This window comes from Colobus angolensis, unplaced genomic scaffold (assembly GCF_000951035.1).
Source record: "Colobus angolensis palliatus isolate OR3802 unplaced genomic scaffold, Cang.pa_1.0 Scaffold185, whole genome shotgun sequence".
Taxonomy (NCBI): Eukaryota; Metazoa; Chordata; class Mammalia; order Primates; family Cercopithecidae; genus Colobus; species Colobus angolensis.
Window position 1 is genome coordinate 3,390,094 of NW_012114988.1, and position 10,738 is coordinate 3,400,831.

The 10,738-nt window shown below is 49.8% G+C and overlaps 1 protein-coding gene across 1 annotated transcript in view; it reads left to right on the top strand.

Moving 5' to 3' along the window:
• Positions 1–2,725: 2,725 nt before the first annotated feature.
• Positions 2,726–10,738, top strand: part of LRRC38 (leucine rich repeat containing 38) — a 67,078-nt gene continuing 59,065 nt past the window's right edge. The window contains exons 1-3 of the mRNA XM_011939953.1: positions 2,726–2,813; positions 3,459–3,511; positions 4,073–4,126. Of these exons, the coding sequence (XP_011795343.1) occupies positions 2,726–2,813; positions 3,459–3,511; positions 4,073–4,126 (195 nt within the window). The remainder of the gene's footprint in view (positions 2,814–3,458; positions 3,512–4,072; positions 4,127–10,738) is intronic.

The following is a 10,738-nucleotide window of genomic DNA, read 5'->3' on the forward strand; positions in this document are numbered from 1 at the left end:
TCCAGCCTTTCCTCTGCTTTGTTTATCTTCGTTGCCTTTATTGCTCTGTGACATCATCCAACAAATGTATTTGCCTTGTGAATGTCATTTCATGGCAAAGGCTGCTGGTTGCCCACCCAAATCCATTCTCCCTTTTTCCTTGGTTCTTGACTAAACCCCTTTTAAAGTAGGATGGGTCCACAGGCCTAGGTTCTCACCTACATAAAGGAAACAGAAACAATGGCTGCCCCTCCCAGACCCTGGCTTCGGCATGGTAGGTGTGGCCTCTCCCAATTCCTTTCCACCTTCCCGTGGCTACACAAGGATGTGGCGGCAGCCCAGCCTCACCTAAGCCGGTAAAGACTGTCCTAGGTGCTTAGAAGAGCAATGATGTGCAAGGGACCAGGGTTTTCCACGTGACCATGTGGCTAGAGCAAGATTGTCCATCAGTCTGGGACATACAACTTGAATTAGTACTCAAGAAAGAAATTCGGGCCAGGTGCAGTGGCTCAAGCCTGTAATCCCAGCACTTTGGGAGGCCGAGACGGGTGGATCACGAGGTCAGGAGATCGAGGCCATCCTGGTCTACACGGTGAGACCCCGTCTCTACTAAAAAAATACAAAAAACTAGCCAGGCGAGATGGCGGGCGCCTGTAGTCCCAGCTACTTGGGAGGCTGAGGCAGGAGAATGGCGTAAACCCAGGAGGCGGAGCTTGCAGTGAGCCGAGATCGCGCCACTGCACTCCAGCCTGGGCGACAGAGCGAGACCCCGTCTCAAAGGAAAAAAAAAAAAAAGAAAGAAATTCAGGCCAGGTGCTGGGGGTCATGCCTGTTATCACAGCACTTTAGGAGGCCGAGGCAGGCAGATCACTTGAGGTCAGGAGCTCAAGACCAGCCTGGCCAACATGGCGGAAGCCTGTCTCTACAAAAAATACAAAAAGTAGCCAGGCATGGTGGTGCTCACCTGTAATCCCAGCTACTCAGGAGACTGAGGCAGGAGAATCGCTTGAGCATGGAAGGTGGAGGTTGCAGTGAGCTGAGATGGTGCCATTGCATTCCAGCCTGGGCCATGGAGTGAGACTTTGTCTCAAAAAAAAAAAAAAGAAGAAAAAAAAGAAATTCACTTCTTTGCTCTTTAATAAATGTTGGGGTCTGTTTGTTCCTACCCAACCTTACCCTAACTTACGCATAGTAATGCTCTGTGACAACTGAGACTCGGTCTTTTTCCTTCATTGCCGTGTTTCTATTGCCTAGAATAATATCTGGCTCATAGTAGGTGCTTAAACTAATACTGGCACATAAATGAATGGAGTCAGAATGCTTGTGTTTGAATCACTGACAAGCCATGTGGCCTCAACCCTGTGGATCTCAGCTTCCTCCCCAGTAAAATGGTAAAAATTGGATCTACCTTTTGGATTATTGAGGAGATTAAGATAATATATTCAAAGCTCATAGAGAAATGCCTGACATATATGTGCTCAATATTAGAGATTATTATTATCACTATTATTATTATTATTATTATTTTGAGACGGAGTCTCGCTCTGTCACCCAGGCTGGAGTGAAGTGGTGCAACTTTGGCTGGCCACAACCTCCGCCTCCTGGGTTCAAGAGATTCTCCTGCCTCAGCCTCCTGAGTAGCTGAGACCACAGGTGCCTGCCACCACTCCCGGCTAATTTTTTTTTTTTTTTTTTGCATTTTTAGTAGAGAGGGGGGTTTCACTACATTATCCAGGATGGTCTCGATCTCCTGACCTCATGATCCGTGCGCCTCGGCCTCCCAAAGTGCTGGAATTACAGGTGTGAGCTCCCGCACCTGGCAGCACTATTATTATGATTGCATCCATGTCATGTTTTCTCCAGCCTTTGGGATCTTCAGTAATATCAACACTTAACAGTGATTTTATGCTAATTTAGAATAACTTACAGGGTAGAAGAAGCCATGGCTGCCTGGATGGCAAATGTGTCTCTTCTTCTGCCATTGGCTGGCGTAGGTGAAGTGGCTTTACCTGTCACTTGTTTCAAGAACTCAATGAGATAGCTTTGGGAGCATATGCAAATGTATGCAAATTGCACACAAATTTATATAAAACAGCCTTGTGTGTGTGCCTCTGCAGGTACTAGAAAGAATTCTGGTGGCTTTATACCATTCTACCTTTGGATTATGCCATTTTCTGTTCTGCTGTCTCAGAAAGACTTACCTGGAAGGAGGGAGGTGCGTGCACGTGAGTGTGTGCTCACGTCTGCAGGATGGGCCAGGGGAGGGCAGAGGAGGCCAGTCATGACAACGGAAATACTGCTCAGCAGCCAGTCATGACAGCAGAAATACTGCTCAGCAGCCAGTCATGACAGTGGAAATACTGCTCGGCAATCAGATATATTTGCTGAGCAGTGTTTCAGCTGTCAAATTTTTATTGATCCAAAATAAAATGTAAAATTCCAGGCTCTGAGGCCCTACCTCTAATCAGTCAGTCCATGTGATCAACAGCCCCCTAATAACCTCCCATCATTAGATAACCCTGTGCTGTAGGCCTCAAGGGCAGCAAAAGGAGCACAGGAAACTTGTCTTTGGGTTTGAAATGTCAAGTATCCTTAGGGCTACTCAGCCGTGAAAGGGTGAGTAACCAGCCACCCGCCAGGGGTTTTTGTAAAATGGGCACAAAGGTGCGGGCCGACCAGCCCCCGACACAGCTGCTCTGAGGCTCACTTGAGAGCATGGGTGTGAGGGGTCTTTGCAGTGTGGCGTATGGCTGTGACAGTGCTCAGGTCACCATCGTTATTATCAGGAGGGGAGACCATGAACAAGGAGGGGAAGTTCGAGGCCACCTACTGCGGTATTTGCGGAGTTAAACGGATCATCACAGCAGCAGCATCACAGAGACCTGCGCCTCTAGAACCTTCCAAGGCAATCCCGACCGCAAACGCTTTGTCTACCGATCACTCCACATGGCGGAGGCATTTGCTTGTCGCGCATGCGCTCATTCATTCATTTGGCAGAGATACCTTGAGCCCCTGCCCTGTGTGGGGTCCTGTGCTGGGTTCCCGGATATCAACATGGAGAAGACACAGTCTTTGCTCAGGAGAACCTGTTCTTTCTCATACTAGAGCTGAGCAATAATCCAGGAAAGGAGAGAAACATGTTATCAATAGATACCACACTGCATGCAAGGGACAGTAACACAACGGAAGAAAGATACAAGGGAGGAAACAATTTGGCTGTACCTGGGAAGGTCGAGGCCTTATGGAGGAATGCATGGCATTTTGGAGAGTGAGCAGGGGCCTGCCAAGTGGACTGGCAGGGAACCCTGTGCGCCGGGGTAGAGAAGCATGAAGCTGCATGGCCGTATGCTCCGAGATCTGATTCGGAAAATACGGTCTGCTTTGTCAAGATATGGCTTTCTCCAATCATCCTGGCCCAGACATCCCTGACTCCTCCAAATGCCCGTGACGTTTATTAACCCACCATACTTGTTTGGCAGTTACTGTACAGAACAAGTCCTTGCTGCGTGTGGCCTGTCTCTTCAAGGAGGTTGTGAGTCACCTGAGAACTGAGGCTGTCTACTCTATCTTGTCTCCCGGGGACCCAGTTGAATGCCTTCCTTTGGAATATTAAGAAGGCAAGAGAAGTTTTTTTGCTGGAGGTATCCAAGTGGATGAGAATGTTCCCACCTTCAGATGCTATTAGGTATTGAGAATCCCACAGGTGCTGTGCCAAATGCTAATTTGTCTATTATCTCATTGAATCTTCACAATAACCCTATGAGGTAGATACAGCGAGTCTCCATTTTACAGATGAAAGGTTTATGGCGATGACTTCACTTACAGAAGAACAGCAGCTCAGAAAGGATGGAGCCAGGATCTGAATACGGGCTAACTGGCTCAAGGGCCAATGCTTTTAGCTCTGACTCTACCCAAATGTACAGCTTCTATTTTGGTATACTTAGTAACACTATATGAATTCGAGTTTTAGAGACCAAAACATAAGTCCCGACTCTAATGAAACAGTGGTTATTTCTTTTTGTGGCTCCCTCTTGAGCCCTGAGCTCCTTGAGCATGAGCCTACACCTGTGCCCTCTCTGTGCTCCATACCTAGCATAGCACTGATTCTCCTGGAATGGAGAAGAAAGGGGACCAGGGAATTGTTCAGGTAATTCTAGAAGGACTTCCTGGAGGAGGCCAAACTTCCTTAAGCAAACTGGGAACATGGTGAGAGGCAAGCCAGGAAGAGGGTATGCATAAAGGCGCAAAAGTGGACGTGATGACATCATTTATGGGGTGTCACATGCTTTTGATGAAGAGGAGCTAGATATGTGTTTGGGGGAGCCCCAAACTCCCAGGCTACTTCAGGGGTACAGTTGGAGTGCTTTGTGTTCCCCATGGAAATCTCGTTCCTTCCAGGGGAAAGAAACCAAGGCTGTCTTTGGAGGGATGAAGTTCCTTGCTCTACCAGAAACGATGAATGAGCTTCTCTAGGTGAGATGCTGCTGAGAAACTGGTAGCCTAGTTGACAAGCATCATTTACAGGTGACAATTCGTTAATTAATCAATTCTTGAGTGTCCTGGGGCTGATTCTAGGAACTGGGATAAAGCATTGAGCCTGACCTGGTACAGTGGTTCACGTCTGTAATCTCAGTACTTTGGGAGACTGAGGCAGGAGGATTAACTTGAGCCCAGGAGTTTGAGACTAGCCTGGGCAACATAGTGAGACCCCCATCTCTACAAAAAGTAAAAAAAAAAAAAAAAAAGAAAAACTAGCCAGGTGTGGAAGCATGTGCCTGTAGTACCAGCTACTTGGAAGGCTGAAGTGGGAGCATCTCTTGAGTCTGGGAGGTTGGGACTGCAGTGAGCCATGACTGCCCCACTGCACTTCAGCCTGGGCGATAGAGTAAGAACCTATCTCTAAATAAATAAATACATACATAAATAAATAAAAAGAAAAGAAAAGATAAAAAGATTGGCCCTTATAAATGTTCCATTTTAGTGGTGGAAGGTAGTGTGAATAAGTAATCAAACCAGCAAGCTGGGTAATGCCAGGGGGTAATAAACATGTTGAAGCCAGGAAAAGAAGGGAAGCAACTTAGGGAGACAAGGGAGAGTGACTGGAGAAAGATAGGAGTGAATGCCAGTTTGGGAAGGTGACATTTGGGCTGAGAACGCCCAAATGACCAAATGGCACCAACCATGCCAGGAGCTGGGAAGGAAGCACTTCCAGTGGAGGGCACAGCAAAGGGCAAAGGTCTGGTGGTGGAAACAAACATGAGGAATTAGATGTATGAAAAGCCTAGAGTGTGGTGAACCAAGAGAAGAGGGGTCCCAAATTAGGGGGTTAGGGGAAGGAACATGGAGCCAGGTCATGCAGGATCTGGTGGGCTCTTGTTCCAAGTTCCTTTAGTGTATCAGTTAGCTGTTGCTGTGTAACAAATTTCCTCCTTTTAGCAGTTTTAAATAAAACACATTTCAAAGCCCACAGTTTCTGCAGGTCAGGAGTCTGGGCAGGCTTTCTCTGGGTCCTCTCCTTCAGGGAGTTTTACAGGTTGCAGTCAAGGTGTTGGCTGGGCTGTAGTCTCTCTGGGTTCAACTGGGGAAGGCCCCACTTCAAGCTCCCATGGTTGTTGGCAGGATTCAGTTTCTCAGGGGGCTGTCAATCTGAGCACCCCCAACCCTGTTCCTCGCCATGAGGGTCTCCGCAACAGAATAGCTTTCCTCATCAAATTGTGCAGGAGGCAAATTGTTCAGGGAGATGACATAGTCTGCCGGCAAGACAGAACCTGAACACAGAACTGACCTGCATTGCCTCTGCCATATTCTATTTGTTAGAAGCAAGTCATAGGTCCTATCTCCACTCAAGGAATACCTGGCGGTGGGGATCATTGGGGGTCATCTTAGAAGGCTGCCTGCCACTCACAGGAAGTCACTGGAGGTGTCTAAGAAGCCAGGTGACTTGATCTGATGTGTATTTTCAAAGGGTCACTTTGGCTTCCTTAAATATTGTGTGGGTGGGGGATGGGCAAGAGTGGGAGCCAGCTGGCCAGCCAGGGGCTGCTGTAAAAGATGATGCTGGTTTGGGTTCAGGAGGTAGTGGTGGAGATGCAGAGAAGCAGAGCCAAGGGGGGCTTGCCAGTGGATCCAGAGAGGGTCACGTAACGAGGAACTGGGGATGACTCCCGGGCTTCCCAGGGCTTGCAACTCCTACCTATGGGAGGATGGCGCTTTGGATTCTCGTTTTTCTCCTCCTGGGACAGGGTGAAACTCTCTCCACCCTTCTCCAACCCTACCCAAGGTCACACATTTTCTGGATGGTTGGCCAGCATTAGGAGCCCCGGTCGTGAGTAGAGAACAGATGTCTCCTTGTGCCAGGCTGAGGGACTGACCCTGTGTCCTCCGTCTCATTAGCCTGCCCACACTCAGACCAACCAAGCCAGCAGGCCAGAGGGAGGGAAGCCGCTCCCCTATAACTGTGATCACAGAGTCAGCCAGAGCTGGAGAGGGCTCAGGGGTGTGGGTGTAGGGGTGTGTGTCTGTCTCATATGGGCTACACTTGGAGCAGAGAGTGGTTCAGGGCAGGGAGAGTTACTACAACTGACCCTAAAATGTTAGGGCATCACCAGTTAGTATATTCCAGAGAAATAAACACATAAGTTCTTTATCTGAAGAATATCTGTCTACATGAAACCTTTATTTGCTCCATGTGGATAAATAGATCATCATGCAGTTACCATTTATTGTGTTTCCACTACGTGTCAGTTTCACTGCTAAGCCCTCGACAGACACCTCATTTCATCCTCATAACAACCCAGTGAAGTAGACATTAGTATTATCCCATTTCCTAGATGGGAAAACTGAGACTTAGAAAAGTTAAGTAACTTGCCCAAGATCTGTCTAATTTCAAACCCATGTTCCCAACGGCTACCACCATCCTGGCTCTCATTTAGGCTGGTGGAAGATTCATTTCCTGCTGCCAGAGGCGAAACTAGAGGCGAGAGTTTTTCTTCTAAAACGTGGGTCCAGCCTTGCTCCACAGAGTAAACTGCGTTGAGAGAAGCGCTCAGTTTTGAGCAGTGCAGGCAGCAGGTGGTGCCCCCTAGCGGTGGTAGCTAAAAAGGGCAGCGGCCGTACGACGGGAACACGGAGTTGGAGTTGGGTGGGTTCAGCCAGTTAACGGGCTGGTGACAAAGACACAGCTGTGTCCATGGAGCAGGGAGCCTGTTCCGTCGAGGCAGGCTGCCCCAAGTAAAGGGCTAGAGCGTGTCTCCTTTCCTGGGGCCCATGGGATGTCCTCACACTCCCTGGCCAGGTCAGGCAGGTGCTGCTCAGAGGTGAAACATGCCAGTAACGCAAATGACATCACCAAACACCAGCTATACTCTTATCATTCAAACCTAGTATTTGCACTGCAACTTCTACACATAAAATACTGGCAGCATCTTGTTTACAACTCCAGGCATAGGATTTGGGCTAATATAAATGTCAGTCTGGTGACCAAAGGGGGATATTCTTATTATTGAATTTTTCTTGCTTACAGCAACCAGGCATCGCATGGTGGAGTTTCCTGGGTACCGCCTTGCACATAGCTTCCCAAGGCACAACCTCATGGGGAATTGGACAAGGATGGAGAGTGAGACATGACGTGCTCTGTAGCTCAGAGAACACAGAGAGGAGTGAGGATTCCGCTGGGGGTGGGGGTTGGGGAAGGCATGACATCAGGTTTTTAAATCATAGGGATACCTCGGGTATTTGCCACACTCCTGCTTTGAGCCTCTTGAATAGGAATTACAAGGTGTGCTGACTCTGAGAATACATACGGAAGCAGAGCTGACAAGCGGAATCTCCCAAGGTTCCTCTCTGTTACCTGCAATGTTTGTTACCTGCAGTGTTCGCTGTCAAGGATAAGAGACTCCCTTCCCGGGGAGGGGGTGAGTGGGTGAATTGGTGAGTGGCGCAGGTGAGGGCTCAGAATGCCTGTGTTCTATTTCCAGCGCCTGTCACTGACTCATATTGTGACCTTGCTGAGGTCATGGCTCTGTTCTATTTGTCGGGGGAAAAAATGAGAGGTGGCGAAGCTTGCATTTCCCCCAAGGGATGAGAGCTCTGGCATCTGAGATACCTCCCTTGCTCCCCACAAAGCCCAACCATGTCTAGTTCTGCTGATATGAATGAAAAGAATGCTTACATTTGGATCCAAGGAACTTTGGGGGACACTCGAGGAAACAAGTCATTCCTGCCATGGCAAGATTTGTGGCCACTTTTATCTGCAATATTTCTCCGAAGACCTTTCAAATCATGTTGCCATACAAATACTTCTCCATGTGGCCCTCACGTTATCTGTGGAAAGGAAGAAGAAAGGCATTTTTTCCTTAGTTTCAGGATGAGGAAATCAAGGCTAGGAGTGGTATTGCTCAACAGGTTTGTTACCAAGAGCCCCTCTTAATATTTTACTACCATGCATTCCCCTGTTTTGTAAGCTGTTGCCAACTAAATACTTGCATTTATTAAGTAGAAATTCATCTCTGTTTTTCTTAAAGTCACCTATGAATGCCAGTTCTGCACAAAAGGACTAGCGCTACCATTAAGTTCACTGCCAAGAATTGCAGAATTTAATGCAGGAGACCTCCTCAGAGATAAGGGCTTCATTTTCACCAGACTTTTTTAAATTTTGAAAAGACCTCCTCTTCATAGTATCTGGGGACCCGGGCTGAGAAGTCCCCAGAGAGATCAAGTGGCTTGTGAAAGATTCTGTGGCTAATGGTGGGGCCAGGACCAGACCCAGGGTCTTGATTCATATAGGCCAGTGCTCCAGCCAACCAGACCACTTGGCAGACAGGGCTTGTGTACACACTCAGCCATACAGATACATGGCATGCACATGCAAGATGGCAGCCCAGCCAAATGTGGGGGTCATGAAACAATGACGCTAAGGGCTCAAACCAGTAATAGGTTCCCCTCAGTACAGGAGGGAGCAGCCAAAACCAAGCCTGAGATTGGCAGAGTGCAGCAGTTCGGTTCAGGCTGCTTTTGCAGAGTTGCAAGGGTGGGAGATGTGTTTATTCTGCCACCTGCCTGCACTTTGTGTGACTCTTCTGTAATTTATGCATCATTTGTGTAGGCAGAAGCATTTTCATCCACTCTGGGAGCATTCAGACCACTCCCCCGGGCACCTGCCTCTTTAAGAGCACGAGACCGGGGTGGGGAAGCTGAGCCCTTGAAGCTGGGGATGGCAACGGCAAATCGGGCACCCTGGGAGAGTGGAGACAGAGATGGAGAACTCAGGGAGGTCTGGCTTAGTGACCTGGAATGTAAGTAGGGGAAGAGCTGCAGGACTCCAGGTGCCTCAAAGCTTCCCCCTCGGTCTCCCCCGCCTCTTCCCCAGGGCTCCTGCAAATATGCTCATCTGTTGAGCCCTTGGCTCCATCCCAGTGGATCAGTGCTTTCATCCCATGGCTCAGAGGCATCAACTCGGCCTGTACCTTTGGAAGAAGGCCGAGGGCTTAGCTTTATGGCTTCAGAATCCGAGGCTCCACCAATCCCCAGCACAGCCAGGGGCCAGGGCAGGGTCTCTGGGGGCCTGTTGCCCAACAGCTGTTCCCTGGGTTATTTTGGTCTAGTGGGAGTCTGTCAATTGCAGGGCATTTGGACCAAAATAGCCAACAGCAGGACAATCTCTTGGTAGCTCTGTGGGGACCCCTCCCCATACAGAAGTTTCTAGAATGAGAAGGAAAGGAGTTTGGCATGGGAGTGCTGAAGAGGGAATTTTCCTGCCAGTGTCGGAGACTGATATCAGCAGTTCTTCACTGTCCTTTCATCTCAGCCTTGGCACGTTCCTGACTGCCTCCCTAGGCTATCCAAGGTGGGGTTTTGAGGGGGAGAGAGGAAAAGATAATTTTTGAACTTTGTTTTTGACTTCTTGGTCCTCCCTCAAAGCTGGTGAGATATATATTACCCTTTCCCATTTCACAAATGGAGCTACCAGGTTCAGAGAGGCAGAGGCACTGGTCTAAGGCCACACAGCTTGGAAGCCAGACCTGGTGACTCCAGGCCTCAGAGCCTCAGCGGCTGGACCTGTCAGACTGGCAGCTGATTCTTGCGTGGATGCCGGTTCCATCCAGAAGTTCGGGGCCAGCATGGAAAGTGCTGACTGGCCCTGGCCTTCCTTTGGGCCACAGCGGGGGCCCTGGCAACCACCTGCCTCACTCACCCTCCGGCCTAAGATGGTTCAAGTGCAGGTAGGGGAGGGAAAAGGGAAGACCAGCCACTATCTGTCTCTCCTTGGAACCCCGCCCAAATTCAGACCAGCAGCCCCTGGCGCGGCACCCGAGAGACTGCGGGGATTGTCCCCGGAGCAGAGTCAGAGTGACCCAGGTCCCACTCCCTTTGGCGACATGGGGTGGCATGCAGGGAGCGTGCTTTGGCACCAGGCGGGCGCGAGGGGGCAGGGCGCACGCCCGGGACACGCCTTAAGGAAACCGCTCCTGGGCTTGGTAACTGAACTTAGACGTCAAGTGCAGCCGGCCCAGTGCGCGCGGCGTCTTACTTCCCGATCTCGGAAATCAGCTGCCAGGGTGGGGCCGCGTTTTGGCGACGGCCACTCGGCCCCCACTACTGCTCCTGCCTCTCCCAAGGAATTTTTCTAGCAGGTTAATTTCCTGTCCGGGGAAATCCTTTGGTGAGTCCCTCGCCCCTCCCTCCCCGCCCCTCCCCTCTCCATCCCTACTGTCCGGGCTCCCCCAGTCCTGCGCCGCGCACCATAGCCCTCGCGCGCCAG